At 46.2% G+C, this 19,606-nt stretch overlaps 1 protein-coding gene across 1 annotated transcript; it reads left to right on the top strand.

Annotated features, from left to right (window-relative positions):
• Positions 1–2,165: 2,165 nt before the first annotated feature.
• Positions 2,166–15,484, top strand: LOC118780763 (importin-9-like). The gene is made up of 24 exons (XM_036533441.1): positions 2,166–2,337; positions 5,337–5,398; positions 5,639–5,725; positions 6,119–6,320; positions 6,501–6,589; positions 7,100–7,186; positions 7,612–7,731; positions 7,941–8,041; positions 8,292–8,350; positions 8,536–8,687; positions 8,991–9,089; positions 9,184–9,290; positions 9,636–9,775; positions 9,878–10,040; positions 10,486–10,712; positions 11,153–11,301; positions 11,582–11,710; positions 12,080–12,355; positions 12,525–12,691; positions 12,775–12,908; positions 13,264–13,383; positions 13,752–13,844; positions 13,978–14,060; positions 14,781–15,484. Exons 1-24 carry the CDS (start codon positions 2,172–2,174, stop codon positions 14,889–14,891), a joined length of 3,123 nt encoding a protein of 1,040 aa, XP_036389334.1. The 5' UTR covers positions 2,166–2,171; the 3' UTR covers positions 14,892–15,484.
• The last annotated feature ends 4,122 nt before the right edge of the window (positions 15,485–19,606 follow it).

Raw genomic sequence — 19,606 nt, 5'->3', positions numbered from 1 at the left:
TACCAGTTTTTTTTTTTTTTGTCTTGAAAGCCACAGCTCTGAGCGGGTAACTGACCCCGCCCTCGTGCCCCTCCCTCCCCTTCCCTTTTGTAATAACGGTGCTACTTCCTCCTTACGGGATTGTTTTCCAGAACTCTTAGACTGTTTGGTCACTTTTTGTATTGATTTGTTTTCCTCCTCCTATGAACTGTTTTTGTGGTTGTCTAAAAGTCACAGGATGTGGAGTGTGCGGCAGGGGTTTCCGTCTCATTGGCGCAACAGAGTCGATCGACGAAGCACCTCGTGGAAAAAAAATAAATAAATAAACAGGATTCTTTTTTCCTTCCTCTGGGACTTTCCTGCATGCAAAACCAGAGACCAGAGACACTGGGTGCAGGAAATTTTTTTCACCAAAAAAAAAAGAAAAAAATTCAAGAGAAACTTATTTTTTGGAAACCCACTGTTTAGTACAACCGTCTGGATAATATAAAAACTTTTTTTTTTCTTTTTTGTAGATTAGGTTTATTTATCTGAGCAATAACGTCTATGTCTGAGTTCAGTGGCTTGAGATCTCTGAAGAGTGTGTTGGTGCTTTAGCAATGGTTTGATGTACAGAATGCTCACTGTTAGACTGTGGGGTCAAAATGGTGGACTAGCAATGTAGCAGACAGAAGGAGCTATGTAAAGTAACTGCCACAGCTGTACTTGGGCTTTTTTGGGGTGGGGAGAAGGGTAGCTTGTTTCAGATGTTGCAGTTTATATTGTGGAATAAAACCCTTTGTTCTGATATCAAATTCCTCTGCTTTGTCTTTTGTGTCGCACTGTGATTACCTGCGGCCCCAGTTTGTTCAATAAAACCTTTTTACCGAATGTCTACTAAACAAACCACTCCACAGTACATGTCAATATCAGGAGCTTCAAAACTAGGGCTAACATTCAACCACAGATTATTGTGGATTCATTACGTAATAAAGACCACAACAAATCATTATGCTACTTTTTCTTTTAATCGGAATGTTCTCATTTTGCAGTCTGGTAATTCACAGGAAAATGGACTCTTCACAACTTTGTTGCAAATTCCAAAGGCTTGTAAATGCATATTTTACTGTGTTCAGTGAATGAGCTTTTAATGTATTTCGATATATATCTCGACTGCTGGTGGCTGTGGAGTCCTTTTCTTACATAACGCAGTGGACGTTGTCTGTTCAGATGACACCCAGTGCCTCAGTACTGTAGCGTTTACCATTGATACTACAGGATAACCTCAAGCAAACGAGTGAGTACTTCGTCGTAATCCTGAAATCGGAGGACGTAACTCTCCATACCACAGGAACTTGGGTTAAATCCCCTGTATAATCGTAGTGCCGTTCGGCTCGTGAAGAGGTGGAAATTGCTGATGACATCTTCGCTCTTTGTACTACGAATACTTTTCCATTGATTCTGGTTCCTTTAATTCCAACCCAGAAATAAATTCACTTAGTTAATCTGGAGGCTTTCGTGATAGGTAGGGTAATTAGATAAATGTAATTCTGCTCAGGAACATAAATGATTAATCTCCTAGTACATAGATAAAATGGGCTGGAGGTTCGTAAAGCGGCTACCGTAAACCTTGCATATAAAACGCAGGCTACTTCATGAACCAAGAAAGTGTCTACAGACTTCACTATTTTGAACACAACTGTAAGTGTTTAAAGATAACCTGTTTAGAAAAGGCTGGCATATTCCGTGCTTTCAAGAGACGCTCTGGGTTTGCCTGCAAACTTCAAACATTTAACGTCAGCTTGCTCGCCGCTTGTCATTTCGGACGCTGAAAAAAACAGCGCGTCGAGACCCAACTGGGAATTCCTTCAAGTCATGTGCTCTTTAAAATCCTCAGTTACCAGACTGCATGGCGCACGTATCATTAAAATGGCGACCAGGAAAGAAGTCGTTTGTCTCGAAAATGGTGAAAAATTACCTGAGTATTTTAGCACCACCCCACGAGGGTAGCGGCTCGCTGCAACCCATCAGTCAGGAGCGAAGCGGTGCCTCATCCTCGCCTGTAGGGGGAGCAGCCGCCCTCGCCGGGAGGAAGTGCTGGCTGGAATTCCGTTCCATGGCTTGACAGTCCTCCTCCCCGCTGAATTGGCGCGCTCAGGCGGAGCATCTCAAACTCGCGGCTCTGCAGCTGCTTGTATTTTGCCGGCAGAGCTATGGAGGGCGTAAACGGTTCTGGACCCAGCCCGGTTTCGCCCGCTGGCCCGGTCCAGCAAGGACTCAAGGAAGCCCTGGTTGAGACGCTGGCCGCGATACTGTTGCCGGTGCAAGAAGTACGCGCAGCAGCGGAGGAGCAGATTAAAGTTCTGGAAGTGACTGAGGGTGAGTTGTCTGCCGAGCTAGTTGACATTAGCTAGCCACTACTAGCATCTGATAAATGTAGTGAAACCGTGTGAATTTCAATTTATCAGGCTTTGTAGGAGCTAGAAAATAGGGATTTTTAGTAAAACGTTTACTCAAGTTTACATGACACTGTAAAGAAATTTACAATGTCATGTAGTTTAGTTGCCAGCAGGCTACAATTGCAAACTGGCAGTTATCTTAGCTAGTTTATCGTTTGTATGTGGGACGTTTTTTGGGCACACCATTGAAAAGACAGTAAAGCGCACTCACTGAACTATTAACTATATGTTGGAAAGAGGGACAGAAATCTTCATCTCTTGTCAAAGTCACATTATGTCAGTGTTGTCTTGTAGTGAGATTCTTATTGAAGTGTCTAGTTAGGTAGCTAACATTTCTCAAAATCAACTAGCTAGGTGGTTAACGTTAACCGTCGCAGGACGCACGCACATGATACTTCGTCGCTAGCCATACGAAGTTTAAGTTTCCACGGTAGTAATGATAACTGTCCCAATGGGACGAGCTGATGCCCTGCGAATTTCCCGCCCTGCTGACCAGCACAGCCGCAGGAAGTCAGGTTTCCTGGATAGTTCCTGAGTTTTGCACTCCAGGCAAGTCTCGTTCAGTTGTTAATTGTCTAAACTCCGTCGATTTAATATATGGAACCCAACCAGCTGACATAATGCGTCGAACAACCATAAAGACCGGCGTGCCTACCATGGCCTATTCAAGGGTGCACCCCAGTTCTTCAGAGATGTTCCCGCGTCTCTTCCCCGATTCCTCGGTTTGACGCCCATGAGACGAGGAGGAAAGCGGGAGGAACCAAATGCAGTGAGGGAAATGGGGGAACGTCAGTGTTCAATTGAATGTAGGTAATTTCCTATAATGTTTAGCAGGAACTTCTTCCGTCTTCAAGGCAGACGTACATTGAATGTACGGACAGTTTTGATAGCAAACAAACTGGAATTTTTCTATAAAAGCCCAATTTAATAGAGTTTAAAGTATCATCTGTTAAAAATATTACATCTTCACAAACTGTTCAGCATGAGAAATCCAGAGTGTAATTATTATAGAAATATAATTTATTCATATTTGTCACTGTACTCTGCTTACATTTTGTATAAAGTTTAGCATTATTGGGATGTAGCCCAAGTGATTAATTAATCGCATACCGGTCAGAAGATGTTGGCAAGCATCACCCATTGGTTATTTCAAGCAAGCGCAGGCTCTCACTGCTTGAACGGCATGAGGATCTGCAGCTCGTGTCCACTAAAAGCAACAGGAGTCTGTGCCAACTAAAGATGGCCTCAGCTAATGAAGGTGGTCTGATAAGACAGTTTTTTTCCCCCAACTGTAGGCAACCAGCCTTACACCAGTAAGCCACAAAACATGAGATTACTACTTGAGGAATATTTGACTTTTTTATTTAGCCATGGAAGCTGAAAAGGCTGCTTCGCTGCCTTCCAGAGTGGTTATTTTGATCTTCCAGCATGAACATGGGGCATGAATTTTTACCTTCACAGGTGACATGCATGCAGCTCACGGTCTGCTTCGTGTACCTGTAAAATAAATCAGTGCTGCTGTGTAAACTTGTGTGGGTTTTTCTCCTAACGTAATTTTGGGTGTGATGTTAGTTGAGTTCATCCTGCATTGTTTATTTGCACATCCTCATTACAGCTGTTCCAATTGTCCCCTGCCTCTTGATTGCCTGTTGCATTCAGGCCATTTACAGTATCTTTAAGTGTTATCAGTAGATTTCTATGCACCAAGGAATAAAGCAATGACAAACCTCTTTCCTGCTGGCCTTTAAAAAGTTGTAGTAGTAGCAGGCTGGTGCCTCTTATTCAGAGAGGTCTCGATCTGCCCCCCTTTATCTGGGGATAGGAAATGACATTTTATGCTCCTGCTAACTTGTCATCTTCCTCCTATAAAGTTTCTCTCTGTTTTCAAGAAACAAATATTTATTGGCTCTGACCTCTTTCTGGGTCTTGGAAAAAGAGCACTTTTCTTTGAGAGGAAGTTTCACAGTGTACTGAGCATGGTATGTTTGACAGTCCCAGACTGTTGTTTCACACTGCCCTGAGGAATTTGAACAAGGTTATTTTCTGTCTGCCATGCTGGCCTGAGGTTTCAAGACCCTGAAATCCACTTTGTTGGAACATCACCGTGGCCACCTGAGAACATGTTCTAATCTGCAAGCGTGTCCATGCCTGCCACGTCTGTCTCGATCTTTGCTAAAGCATAACAGTGGCTATCAGCTTAGATGAAAAGGCTAATTGATTGGGCCCATCAGATGTGATTATCGCAGACAGAGCAAGGACAGAAGCTCTTTTTCCCCATAGCCATCTCTCTGGTTTTAAATGAGAAATTGTGCCATTCTGTCTGGGCCGTGGTGTTGCTGTGAGAATGACATCAGATGGTTTCTGAGTCACTGCTGGGTGGGGTGGGGGGGGGGGGGGGGGGTCAGCAATAACATTGTGTCCTGACCGGCTGGACCTCTTTCAGCTAATCCTGCAGATGGAGCGAGGTGGCTGTGTGATGTGCCAAAGCCACCCCTTCAGCTGTGATTTCAAATCTGGGTCTGCATCGAAGAGCTCATGGAACAGAAGAAGCCAACAGACAAGACCCACATGCTGGGCCCTGCTTCCTAATAGGATGAGAAAAATATTTGCAGTCAGATTTCTCTTTGGAGGGTCACACCCCAGGTTCAGAAAAACAGCTATGAGAGGAATGCATTGGGCTGTCTTTCTGCTGCATTATTTAGTTTCACAGTGAAGTGAAGTACCTGGGGCTTCTGGAAGAGTAGAGTCCGTAAAGGACAGTATATTTCTTCTGTGGCGTGTTAAAAAAAAAAAGTTCCACACTAAAAGCACATATTGGTCATTAATGAGGATTTGATCGAAACTGGTCATAAATTTTATTCCCACACAGTTTTCTTGCCCTCTTTGATTGGTGCATTTTTTTTTTTTTTTTTCTCCCAGAGTTTGGAGTTCACCTGGCCGAGCTGACGGTCGACCCCCAAGGATCCCTCGCCATTCGACAGGTGTGCTGTGAAGCTTAGTTGTGGTCTGCCTTTCTGACCGTGTGTGATGTCAGGTCTCACAGAGGTGACCGCATTCCTCAGACTGAAAGGAAACACACATGAAGGCTGGCTTTAAACTGAGTAGAAGCTTCGTTTTAACAGTTCAACCCTTGAGTCAGTCTTCTGCTCTGGTGTGGTTGTGAGTCCGGATCAGCTCATCCTTATATCCGCAGTGTTGTGACTGCTGTCCTCTCTCTGCAGTTGGCCTCTGTCATCCTGAAGCAGTATGTGGAGACACACTGGTGCGCCCAATCGGAGAAGTTCAGGCACCCAGAGACCTCTGAAAGGGTACCGATGCACTGCTGTCCCTCTAATTCATGGGTTCCACAGGGAGTCTGTAGGATATACCACTAATGTGGCTCTTGTAATTCAGAAGCCTTATGGTGTGTGGCTTTGTGTACATGTGTGTACTCGTAGTCTGTGTCCTTGGACCTCTTCTCTTGTTGCCTCTGCTGTGTGTGTTTTTGTGCAAGCATGCATGTTGGTTATTACGTGTAGTCTGTATGTCTGATTTTATTCACCAGCTCTATTTTGTCTATATGCATATACATGTGTTGTCTGAATGTTTTGTATTTTCCTCTCTCTGCTCTGTGTATGTGTGTCTGTGTGTGAATGCCCGATCTGCGTGCTCAGGTGTGTGTATGGTGTCAGAAGCTGTGACCCTGTCTTTCTGTCCCACAGGCGAAGGTGGCGATCAGAGAGCTGCTCCCAGGGGCACTGCGGGAGTCCGTAAGCAAGGTGCGGTCCAGCGTGGCGTACGCCGTGTCGGCCATCGCGCACTGGGACTGGCCTGAGGCCTGGCCGCAGCTCTTCACCCTGCTCATGGACATGCTGGTCAGCGGCGACGTCAACGCCGTGCACGGCGCCATGAGGGTCCTTACAGGTACTCCTGCTCAAGAAAAGCACTGATTTCTGATCAGCTCCTAGCAAATGAGCACTGCGACATGTGGAGTGCAACACAGAGCGGTTTCCATTGATCAGTGTTGCTGAAGGGAGAGTGGTTTGGGATGCAGGTGCTGTGAAGGCCTGTCACTGACCCTCGTGTGCCTGTCTCCACCTGCAGAGTTCACCCGTGAAGTGACAGACATGCAGATGCCCTTTGTCGCCCCGGTGATTTTGCCAGAAATGTACAAGATCTTCACCATGGCAGAGGTATAGTGCAGTACATCTGCAGGTGATCTTGCGGTTGCTAAGATGACAGACTCTGGCAGGATGACTTGGTGTTGCTAGGGGGACAACTACTGGCGGGTGAAGTTGGTGTTGCTAAGGTGACAGTAATTCAGCAGGAGGCTGGTGAGAAGTTCTGAATGTTCTGTGAGCTGTCAGAGATTCTGAGGTGAAGCAGTGATGATGTGTGTGCACAGGAGCATGAAGCTTAATGAGATGACTGTTGCACAGACACTCATTCATCACTCAGCTTCATGCGCTTCACATTGAATGTACTGTCCCCACTGTTGTGGAAGCCTTAAGTGTTCTGATTTGCTGGCTGGCTGTGAACATTCTTGAATCCTAGTGGAACAACACCATCCGCATTAGAACCTGTTGCCAAACACCTCCACTACAAAGTACAGAGGACTTAAGGAATGCAGGAGGGCAGTGTCTGGTTATGTGGAGCATCCGTAGTCATCTGGGGCATGCTCTCGCTGTTCCTCAACACTGCAGGTCTACAGCATTCGCACCCGTTCCCGAGCCGTGGAAATCTTCACCACCTGTGCCAACCTCATCTATGCCATTGAGGAGCTGGAGAAGGTGAGATGTGTTGAGATTTATTATTTATCTTTATTTTAGTAAAGAGGTCGACATTCTTACAGGACACAATTCCTTGCTGTTTTGACAGTTAGATGACAACCGTGTCCTGTAACTACACACTCTTATTACGCACTTGTATATTGAGTATATTGTGAGAACACACCTAGATTTTTTTGGCTGTTTTTGACTTCTATTTAATATATGCATAGCTATCCTATCCAGTCTCATATCCTTAATCAACATGCCAGAGCATATTTACCTGTTCCAGATGCCCATCAGTGTCTTTTGTATGGGTTTTACATTTGAAGAGCAGTTCCAGTTGGATCCTATCCTGTTGCTGTATAGGTCTGTTCTAGTATATGTTTTATATTAATGTTAATGTGAAGGAGACATGCTGTAACGGTGTTGCTGACGGCTTTGCCCAGGGTGCGGCCAAAGCCTTGATCCTCCCGGTGATGCAGCAATTCACAGAGGCCTTCGCTCAGGCCCTGCAGGTGCCAGACGGACCAACCTCCGACAGCGGCCTCAAGATGGAAGTCCTCAAGGTGAGGGCTCCCTGGGATGGAGGTCGGGGAGTTCAGGAACACTCGCTCCCTGATCCTCTTAGCAACCTGATCTCTAATCAGTGCTGAGTGAGTGAGCGCTTGTTGTCATGCAGTTGGATTCTGAGCACTGTTCAGGGATCAGTGTTGTTTTGGAGAGCGTGGTTTGGAATGCACCTTTTTGTTAAGTCATGTGATTCTGGTTCTTTTAGGCAGTGACAGCGCTGGTAAAGAACTTCCCCAAGCACATGGTGTCCTCCATGCAGCAGATCCTGCCCATAGTGTGGAGGACTCTGACCGAGAGTGCAGTGTTATATCCTTCACATGTAAACCAGCACCTTCCTGGGCCTCTGTATCATGCTCTCTAAACCACTCTTATGCCCCTCTCCCTTCGGCAAGACTGATTTATGATCAGTCAACCAGAGCGTAGCAGTAACTCATCTGTGCACTTACTTATCAGTGATCAGAGACAAGTGTTGAAGAGAATGAGGTATCATTGAGCCTTTTGGATAGCAGCCTACACTTCCATCAGGTTGTGGACTTTCCTTAACTTTGCTGTGCACCTATGTCCAAACAGAAGTCAATGACACAGAGGAGGTGGATGACCCAGTTGATTCTGATGGTGGGTGTATACTCTGCGTTCTATCTCAAATTGACTGTAATGGGGACTGTAAGTGCATTGCTTTGCATCCATGTTATCTCGATGTGACAGCCAAGTGTGTGAGCGCTGTGAGACCATGAGCATCTCAGGCAGCTCAGAGCGGTGGTGTCCTGTGTAACTGGCATCGCTCTGTGTTCTTGCCTCAGGTGAGGTGCTGGGCTTTGAGAACCTGGTGTTTGGCATCTTCGACTTCGTCCACACCCTCCTGGAGAACAGCAAGTTCAAGTTCACGGTGAAGAAGGCCCTGTCTGAGCTCATCTACTATATCATCCTGTACATGCAGATTACAGAGGAGCAGGTATGACCTCACCCACGCAGGCCATGCCCCCTGTTACATCATAATAGACGGTAGGCTATGCCCCTTCAGCATTGTAAAAGATGGCAACCTGAACTGCTGTGGGATCATAATAGATGGCAGGTCTTCAGCTTTGAGGCATCATTGTAGATTTCAGACCACACCCCCTGTGGCAACATAATAGATGGAAGTCCACACCCCCTACAGCATTATTATGGGAGCTGTTTCCTTGGTGACAGCTGGGGACATGCATTTGAGGGGAGCAGTGTGTGACAGCTTCATTGATCACTCACCCTCCCTCTGCAGATCAAGGTGTGGACGGCCAACCCTCAGCAGTTTGTGGAGGATGAGGATGATGACACCTTCTCCTACACTGTGCGCATTTCGGCACAGGACTTGTTGCTGGTACGATCAGCCACTGAACGCAGGACAGTTTTTGTTTTTATTTTTTGGTTTTTGGTGTGGCCAGTGCTGACCCTTCCCCCTCCTGTCACGCCAGGCAATGGCTGCAGAGTTCCAGAATGAGAGTGCGGTGGCGCTGGCAGCAGCTGCCTCACGACACCTGCAGGAAGCCGAGCAGGCCAAGAGCAGCGGCAACCAGCACTGGTGAGAACTGGCATAGACGGAACGGCTCTGCCAGCTTCTGAGGGGCTTTGGTTCCGTCTCTCGTCCTAATCCTCACTGTAGCGAGCAGGCATGTAGCCTGTGAGCCAAATCACTATGATTTTAGGAATTAATCTGTAGCTTGTTTGCAGGTAACTACAAAATTCAAGGACCATAATGGCCCACCCCATGCTTCATACATTAGATAGCATACCCCCTCTGAAATGGGTGCTTTCAGCGCATTGACTGCTGTGTCCTCCAGTATCCTCAGTCTGAGTGCATTGCATGGACACTCTTCTGGGTGACTCCTGTCATGTGAGAGCCGACAGTGCAGTCTCCGTCTTTCAGGTGGAAGATCCATGAGGCCTGCATGCTGGCGCTGGGCTCTGTCAAGAGCATCATCACAGAGAACGTCAAGAGCGGCGCCTTGCAGTTTGACATGCATGGCTTCCTCACCAACGTCGTCCTGGCCGACCTCAACCTCCCAGGTCAGTCCAGAATGTCCCGGAAGCCCCTGCTGCATTTTTGAAAAGCGTCGCAGTGGGCGTGCGGTGTTGTGATGCCACACTCTGTCCTTTTTCCTCTTGTAGCCGCCTCCCCCTTCCTGCTGGGCCGTGCCCTATGGGCTGCCAGCCGCTTCACGGCCGCCATGCCCCCCGAGCTGATCCAGCAGTTCCTCCATGCCACCGTCAGCGGCCTTCACGACAACCAGCCGCCCTCCGTCCGCATCTCCGCCGTACGTGCAATCTGGGGGTGAGTCTCCTCCCACCTCCACTCAGCGGCCACACACAGGTGCTCATAATCGTGCCTGGTAAACTGCAGCTTGTTCAAGTTTGGTTTTAGGTGTCACGTGATCATTCAGACCTTGAACTACCTGGTAACTCCCATTAAAATCCTCTTATCTAATATCCTCCATTGTATTTCAGAAAGCATTCACTCTCTGCATCTGTAACAAAGCAATATTGCTTGTGGCACAGACTAGATAACATCCCCATATGTTCTGCAGCTGATGATTAAGAAACGGTGCATTCAGTGCGGTCGAAGTGGGCATACCTTATTACAAAAAGTAATGATTCATCAGTTGATGACTAGAGAGACCAAATCGGTATCGTGGCTTTGTTGGGACAGTGTGTGCATCCCTAAGTGCCTTGCCTAAGATGTAGGCCTGACTCCCAGTTCTCCTTGCGCCCCTCTGCAGGTACTGCGACCAGCTGAAGATGTCGGAGAGCACGCTGGTCCTGCAGCCCTACCTGCCCAGCATCCTGGACGGCCTGGTCCAGCTGGCAGCCCAGTTTGGCTCTGAGGTTCTGACCCTGGTGATGGAGACTCTCTGCATCGTCTGCTCCGTTGATCCGGACTTCACCGCCAGCGCCGAGAGCAAGATCTGCCCCCTCACCATCGCCATCTTTCTCAAGCACAGCAACGGTAGCACCCACGCCTCCACCCACCCAGCCTACTAATATCCTCTACACCAGCCTCTGCTCCAGGGAGACTTACAGAGCGCTGTCATGATAAGGCCGCATCAGCATCAGATCACGCACAAAACATCACATCACACCAGAACAAAAGTCTCACTGTGTCAAACAATGCTACTGTAACCAGTGCCATACTGAAAATACACTCAGATTTTCAGTGTACGGATCAGTGCAGTAAAACTCCTAAAACATTATGAAAAAGACCGTAACTATTTTTAGCCCATTTAAATTAATTTTAGCTGATTGCCATTGCTTCTCTATTTGAGTGGAAGCTGAGTGAATTTACTAAATGGGAATGGTATTGGAACCAGGGGGACTAGACCATAGACAAACACAAAGGAAGGTAGATGGGGATGGCTTTCTTAACTGTGGCTCTGCTCTCTCCCCTAGACCCTGTGGTGGCGTCCCTGGCCCAGGACATCTTTCGGGAGCTGGCTCAGATCGAGGCGTGCCAGGGCCCCATGCAGGCGCGCCTCATCCCCACGCTGGTCAGCATCATGCAGGCCCCACCTGACAAGATCCCCTCAGGACTGTGCGCTGTAAGTCTCACGCATACACACACATTCATACTGACACTCATCCACATGAGTTTTGAACCTGCAACAATCAGGTCCACAGTCGTGTGTGTGTGTGTGTGTGTGTGTGTGTGTGTGTGTGTGTGTGTGTGTGTGTGTGTGTGTGTGTATAGAGAGTTCCACATTGCAGCTGTGCTGATCTGCCATCACCTTTCATATCTCTGTGTGTGATTCCACAGATCTGTGGTCAGTTTCTGTGTCTCTGTGCGTGTGTGAGTATCTCTAACGGTTTCCTCTGCTACAGGGCGCCATCGATATCCTGACCACTCTGGTGCGACACACCAAGCCCCCGCTCTCCGAGCTGCTGGTCTGCCAAGCCTTCCTCGTGGTGGCACAGTGCACCCTGGGCACAGACGATAGCACCACCATGCAGGTATAACCAGCCGCCCAAATCTGCCGTCTCTGTCTGTCCATCCCCCTGCCCATCTGTCTCTCTGCCTTTCTGCCTGTGCACCCTCAACATAAGCCAAAACCAAACCCTGAATTTGCTAGGCAGTGTTTGAACTACTCTTGTAATATATGATCCTATACGCCTGTAAGGTTTTTGACTTGTGATTTGCTGAAACAAGGGATGTGTGATGTGACCTGGCTTTATATTTTAGATTCTTGACTTTATTTATATTTACAAACTGTAAGGACTGTGAAGTGGTGCCTCAGCTTTGTTTCACTGTTGGTCCTCCTCTGGATCACTCCGGCGGGCCCTCCTGTGGGGTCACCGCTCATATTGGTCTGTATGCTGCAGAGCGGTGGGGAGTGCCTGCGGGCCTACGTGTCGGTGGCGCTGGAGCAGGTGGGCCAGTGGCAGGACGAGCAGGGCCGCAGCGGGCTGTGGTACGTGATGCAGGTGGTGAGCCAGCTCCTGGACCCGCACACCTCCGAGTTCACGGCCGCCTGCGTGGGCCGCCTGGTGTCAACGCTCATCTCGCGCGCCGGCAGCCAGCTCGGAGAAACCCTGGACCAGATCCTGCGTGCCGTCCTGAGCAAGATGCAGCAGGCCGAGACCGTCAGCGTCATGCAGGTGTGTGTGTGCACATGATCAGCTGGGGTCCCCCCTTTTTGTAAAGCTGTGGTAAAAGACAACATCACAGCGGCTCCTCTGATTTGTGTGGGTGCACGTGCTTACGTCAGTATTACTCCTCCACAGCATGCAGTGTGTAACCCTCCCTGCCCTGCCCATCTCTCCCCAGTCCCTGATCATGGTGTTCGCCCACCTGGTGCACTCCCAGCTGGAGCCGCTGCTGGAGTTCCTGTGCAGCCTGCCCGGCCCCACGGGCAAGCCCGCCCTGGAGTTCGTCATGGCCGAGTGGATGAGCCGCCAGCACCTCTTCTACGGCCAGTACGAGGGGAAAGTTAGGTGAGTGCTACTTCCGTATGCCCTCCACCATCCTCATTCCAAAGCTGCAAAGGGGTACTGACCGCCCCCCCTCCTCCCCTCAGCACTGTAGCCCTTTGCAAGCTGCTCCAGCACGGGCTCAACGCCGATGACAGGCGTCTGCAGGACATCGTAGTGAAGGGCGAGGAGATCTTCAGTCCCAACGAGGGCATCCGCACGCGCTCCAAAAGTGCCAAGAGTAAGGCTCCCGGGGCGCCAAACTCGTGTTTCTGCACACTACTGTACGGAATAACATGATATAAATGGGCCTTCAGGGACATCTGGACCTAACCCAGGGAAAGTGCTCAGACTGGACAAGCACTTGTCGTCTTAGTCTTGTAAGAGCCATGCACTTAGTGTGATTTGTGCATCCAACCAAGCCAAACCTGGCTGTTATTTTCAAGTACTTGTTTTCAAATATTTTGAGAGTCATAAATTTCAGTGTATAATTAGATATATGCCTACATGTTAGTTAATAATTGTTTAGTGAAAGTGTTGAAGATTATGTTCCCATAAAGCAAACTCTGGGAGAATCTGCTTTCTCATTGGTCTAGACCCCCAACGCTGGACCAACGTCCCTCTGCTGGTGAAGATCTTCAAGCTCATCATCAACGAGCTGTCATCAGCTGTGGAGGCAAATACAACACGAACATCTGCTGGTGACTGGAGCCATGGTAATGCAGGCTTGCAGCTCTGGCACCTTAGTCTCCCAAACCATCTGCCAGTTTGTTTCCCCATTCAGCGATACCACACACGCGCACACACACACTCACTGACGCTCATGGGCTCTCACTCTCTCCCTCTCTCCCTCTCTCTCTCTCTCTCTCTCTCTCTCTCTCACACACACACACACACACACACACACACACACACACACACACACACACACACACACACACACACACTCTTCCTCTCACACACACACATATTCACTCATGCTCTGTCTATCTCTGTTTCACTCTAACACACACAACAAACTCGTCCACTTCCTGTCGGGAACATGTTTGTGGGTTAGAGTGAGTGTAAATGCTTGTCCCTGCAGATTCGGCTGATATGTTTGAAGAACAAGAGGATTACGAGGACGAAGGCCTGGCTGACCAGCTGCTCTCGGACATCATTTCCTCAGATAAATATGGTGAGTCACACACGCGCACATGAATATACCTATACCTATCGACACACACACACACATATATATATATAAAAAAATCTTTTTTAGGTGTTGAATCATTTTGTTTATTGTCTCTGATATTACTGCTGTCATACAGATGACGATCGTTATGAAGATGAAGATGATGATGAGGAAGACCCGGAAGCCTTGAAAGACCCTATTTATCAGATTAACCTCCAGGTAAAGCAGCCATTTCCTTGTTCCCACCAGGACCCTGTTAAGAAGCACATGTTGAGCAAAGTGAATGTAATAAACAGAACTATTTGTGACCAAAACCACAATCTTGTCTTAACATGGTTTAAAACCAAGCTTAGAGAATGCATTATTGTCGGAAATGTAAAGAAAGTCCTTGGCTGTAGTATGCAGTAGCAGCTCTTTCTTTGAAATGTCAGCCATCCTTACTTGTCTGTTTCTGCTGTTATTCAAAGCATGATATGTTTTCATTTACTGTTCGGCCTCCAAAGGCTACATCTCATGGTAGTCAAGACTTTTTCTACTTTTATTAAAGTCTCTCTTCTCTGCTTGTTTGTGAAGTCCATAGAATTCATAACTTACAAAAACCAATCCAAAATATGACCAAACTGAAAAATATGTATTTCCTCTGATATTAAACCTCTCCTTTTTATTAGAATTTTCTATATATTTATAGATTGTAATGCCCGTGACTTGTCTTTCAGCTGTGTTTGGTTGGCTGCAATACTCTAACAGATTTGCACTTAGTGGTCTTAAATATTCTGCCTGAATGAAAATTTAACGTTTGTGACGCTCTGCTGGTTTGGTTTGCATATGCTTTTGTTATCAGCTGCAGCCAGTAAGCAGCAGCCAGTAAACCCTTCTTGGTTCTCAGTTCTTTATGGCGTGCATTAGAGACGTGCCTGATGCCCTATCTCTTTTCTCCAGGCCTACCTCACAGACTTCCTGACCCAGTTCTCCCAGCAGCCCTGCTACGGCATGTTCTCCAGCCACTTAAACGAAGCTGAGACGAGAATCCTGCAGTCTATCGGCATCTAACACGCAGCGCCCCACCCCAATTCCTAACATCCAACATCCATTCACATCCTCGTCCCCTCGGCCAGTTGTATCCCACATGCCTTTTCCAAACCTTGGGTAGTTGGTTTGCACCACCCCCCAGTGGCCGCTCCAGGTAGTGGAACACACCCCACGGCTCCACCCATCTCCATCTCTTTTTAACAGAAAAGACTTTGTCTGAAAGGAGGTGGAGCTGCATTTGGGGAGGACCATTATTGTGAAGGGGATGGGGGAGGATGCCAAGTGAAAGGAGTTCTTTATTCCTGGCAGGCTGAGCAGATTCAGCGAACTGCCATGGCCTTCAGGGAAACTCGCCGTCAGCAGCCGGAGAGCCTGGGAAAGAAAGCTATGGTGAAATCATGGGGGTGGTTCTTCCAGCTCGTAAATGCTATGTGTACACTAACTGGGCCAGAATGGGTTTGAACTCTGATCTGAGTGAGTCTGCAAAGGGAATTTTTTTCCACATCCCTCCATGTCCTGCTTATGGGCCGTTCTATACTGCTCTGCAGCCCTCAGGGGTCAAGAAGACAAACAACTCCGATGTGTCACAGACATAATGCAGACTTGTACTTTGAAATGGCAGTGAATTGTTACTTGGAAATTAGGAGGGTCAGGTTTGTTGAATGTCAACTCCTCAGTTCTTTTGTCGTGGGATTTCCAGCCTCCCGAGTCGATTTGTTGGGGGGTGGATTGAATCACATTATTGTTATTATTGTCGCTCTGGTGACACCCAGTGTCTGCATGGCCCTTCACAACATCAGGTGGTGTTTCTACATGAACCACAGAACGACCTTTTTGCACTTTTTCTTTCCCTAGTCAGTATTTCTTCTTACATTGTTCACTGAATGGTTCCACAAGACAATGTTGCATGTAATTTATGTGAAAGTAGCATCACATTTTGATAATTGTACATTGTAGTAATTGACAAATACTTTAAAGGCTTTCTTTTAAATGGAGTTTTTGTATGTATACATTAAAGATGGCACTACATTTTGTTGTATTTAAAATGGTCCTTCCTTTTGTTGGAGTTGTTAATCATCAGTTTACTTTCACTGTGACCTTCTCCCAGTGCTGTGAGTTAATTAACAGGGTAGTTATTTATCACTTCCAAAAAGGTGTGAGGGCCAGGAACTGCAGATGCACAAATTGCCGTGTTCCCCATTAAGCTGAATACTTCGAACACTGTGCTGCCCACCACTATGGGGGGGTTAGCCTTAGACTGAAACCAGGGGAGAGCTCACACACTGCGGCCGGGTTAACAGAGACGCAAAAGACACTGGAAATGGCTCAGACCACCTGCACTCCCACAGGGCTTAGCCGAGCTGTGGACACGCAATTATGTGAAGTCCCACAGAAAGCGCCATATGAGTTTCATGATCTGTTTTCTGCAGATGTGGATGACATCGCAGTAAAGTGGCTCCTCGGGGTGTTGTGTTCCCCAGTTGGTTCACACCAATGACGTGCGGTGAGGTCAATGGCTGGGGAGGCACTGGATAGTATCAGGGCCAGATTTACACGCATATGAACCTGATAAAGGTAACTTAAATTCACCATTCAATTGGCAGGCTGCAAAATGACTATTGTTTTGGCCACTGTATGTTTCATATTTCATATCAGAATTCTTTACAACACATGCATACAGGTAAGTTACGTATTCGATTCACATTTTATTTGCCAGTGCAGTTCCACTATTCACTATCCTTCGGGACAAAGATATCGGTGATTTTGTTGTAGAAGTCCTCTTTATTTTCTTTTAGTTTTAAAAGTTTCTCCGTCTCAATAGAGATGATTGCCAGGGATGAAAGTCGTCCTTGGTCAGTCCGATTCCAACTGTGTTGAGTCGTTTCAAAGCAGAGAATGACCTTTCAATGGACGCTGTTGTTGCTGTATAGTGAGCACCAGCTGGAGTACCTTTGTCTTCCATTGTTTATCACTCCCTCTTGATTGAAAGTCCAGTTTTGAGAATATTTTTAGGTTAGATATAACATTTTTCATTTCTGCAGCCCATATGGTGTAGAGATATTCGGGATGAACGAAAGGAGTAAAAAAAAACTAAAGGAAATTGCAGCCGCTGTAAATTTTTTGTTAGAGCTAGCTAACGTAGAGGGAGAGCGAGTGTCACCAATTACGTGGGCTCAAGACACGCCCCCCTCAGTGTGGCAGATGTGATAGCTGCCTCCCCTGGTGCTTTTTCATTGCAGTTTTATGACGAGACCAGCGAGCCTAAATATCTTTATACGCATACGCGGAATATGTTACTTAGACTATGGAAGGAGAGGGCGTGTAATGAAGGGGTCTACAAACATTACATTGGTGACATACAGGGAGACAGTAACAGGCACGCGCTTATTGCCCGCGCTCCACCCAGTTTCTGAGTTTCTGCGCAATCAGAGGGGAGGCTGAGCTCTTCACTGCTGCACCTCTCATCTCTCCCTGTATTTGCAGCTGAGCTCTGCAAATTTGGTGATTTTGACTATAAAAAAATGATTGGAATCATAGAGAAATGACATTTATAACACAGATCAGTGGAAAAATCTTAATATTTATTTTATTTTATTTATTTATTTTTTTTTACTTTTCCTAACAGCTGTTTTTATTGGAGTATGACAGGTGAGGCTCTGCCTCCCCTGACCGTGCGTCCCTGGTTCAGACTACACATCTACTTCACTTGGATGCATGGTTTGTAAAAGTTGGAAAGACTACAAGTAAAGCATATAAATGTATCTTACTTGAAATTATGATCAAGTTACACTTAAATTCCCCGTGATCAAAGCATTTTGTGTAATTGTGTTGATTTGAGTGTCCTGCAGGTGCATGTTTTGAAAGTACTGTATGTGTTGGCTAATGTTGACCATTCATTTGCATTTCTGTTACCATTGCATCTTTCACATCATAACAGCAGCTTTGGTTGCAAAGAGAATGGGTCCCAGAATGCAGTTCAACTATGCGATGGTTACAATGGCCTTATTTATCATCTCCATGGTAACAGCAGCCTCAGCATCTCCTGAGGCTTGCAAGCATCGCAGATGGCTGCCCTGTTAATGCATACACCATCAAGAAGGTGCAGGTTTTCACACTCGTATTTGCAGACAACAGACTATCTTTGAGTTTCCACAAAATTCATTTTCATTTGCTTGACATTTTTGTAATTATTTGCTATTAGAAACCCCTATGGATGGCTTGTTTTAAGTGATACCAAATGCCCATTTTGTCTCATTTTATTTGCCTGACAGATGTTCTTATCCAGAACAGTTTATAAAGCCTACATTTTACATGTCATTACTTTCTTATTCACCTGTACAGCTTACTTAAAAAGGAGGCACCTGTCACATGGATAGAACGGGAGGGCCTTTTAGATTTAATTATAGATTATATAGATTTAGTATAATTAGTTTCTCAGTTATGAAGGTTATAAATGTTTTTCAAATATGTGGTAGCCTGAAATACTCCAGGGTCTTGAACCATGTTCTCAATCTACCCAGATGCCTGCCCTTGGCAAAATTATTTAATGTGTAAAGGGGAACAGTGTTGAAAGTCATGATAGCATACAAGTCACTGCCAGACATGGAAAAACTGCGTCAGGAAAGAGGAACAGCAAAGTCAAAGGATAGATACTTCAGAGCAGTTCCTCAAAACCTGGACTTCTGAGCAGTGCAAGAAAGTAATATGGTCTGATGAGTTGTCTTCTTCTTTTTTCCTACATCAGGACAGATTTATGTTTGGAGAAAGCCAAAGCAAGCCTTCAACCCGCATTGCTGGTTCCCAGCTTTTCTATATAGTGGTGGGTCTGTTGTTGTAAACACAGCCATCTTGTGGGATTCATTAAATCCAGTTATTACTCTGCATGGTAGAATTACATCCAATGAATATGAATATGAAGCCATTTTAGGCAGACCAGGTGTACCCTATGCTGCAAACATTGTTTCGTCAAGATCTCAAGACGACAGTGCCTCCACACACACTGCTAAACAGATTTGAGTGATTTCATGACTACCAGGATGGCGTCAAACACCCTCCATGGCCTCCCAATCACCAGGTCCAATCATCATTGAATCTTCATGGGAAGTTCACGATTGTAGAGTGTGTGGTGGATTTCCACCTGTCATCTCACAAAGAACCAAAAATTTTCCTTCCGAAAGAATAGACCAGTATTCCACTAAAGACATTTCAGGACTTGTTACTCCTTGTTAGTGAATAAATATTCATATATTGTTTGTTGTTTTTGCTTTTATTCATTTTCCCACATATATACTGTATATAACAATATATAATTTAATATATAATAACAATATATAATTTAGAGACAATACATAGACAATATATCAGACAATACAGAGAGAGAGAATTTAGGATAGAATATATATGTGTGTGTGTGTTAAAATAGAATAGATGGACGGAAGACATTAACAAATACCAAATACATCAGAGTAAAATTGAAAAGGTCACATGCCCTCTGATCAGACTGCATGTGAACACATTACATCATTGACTTCATGTATTTGAGAACGTATTTATGTAATCTGGATCATAAGGATTAAATGGTGTTTGCACGATGAATAAAAGTGGTGTTGTGAGCAAAGCATCACTTCGTCGCGTCAAAAATAGCCCAGTTTTCACAGATTGGAGTAGTCGCTCCTTCCAGTAACCCAAGAACGCTCGGTGTATCCCCATAGGACACGAAACTTCTCCAGTTGATT

This window comes from Megalops cyprinoides, chromosome 7, assembly GCF_013368585.1.
Source record: "Megalops cyprinoides isolate fMegCyp1 chromosome 7, fMegCyp1.pri, whole genome shotgun sequence".
NCBI lineage: Eukaryota > Metazoa > Chordata > Actinopteri > Elopiformes > Megalopidae > Megalops > Megalops cyprinoides.
The sequence above is the reverse complement of the archived record's forward strand: the minus strand, read 5'-3'. Positions and strand labels throughout refer to the sequence as shown.

What these genes read in the sequence shown, in the direction of transcription:
- LOC118780763 (XM_036533441.1), top strand. Translation starts at nt 2,172, where the DNA reads ATGGAGGGCGTAAACGGTTCTGGACCCAGCCCGGTTTCGCCCGCTGGC. An exon ending in CGCCATGAGGGTCCTTACAG is followed by an intron (nt 6,321 to 6,500) that starts GTACTCCTGCTC and finishes CTCCACCTGCAG; the next exon opens with AGTTCACCCGTGAAGTGACA. An exon ending in CTTTCTCAAGCACAGCAACG is followed by an intron (nt 10,713 to 11,152) that starts GTAGCACCCACG and finishes TCTCTCCCCTAG; the next exon opens with ACCCTGTGGTGGCGTCCCTG.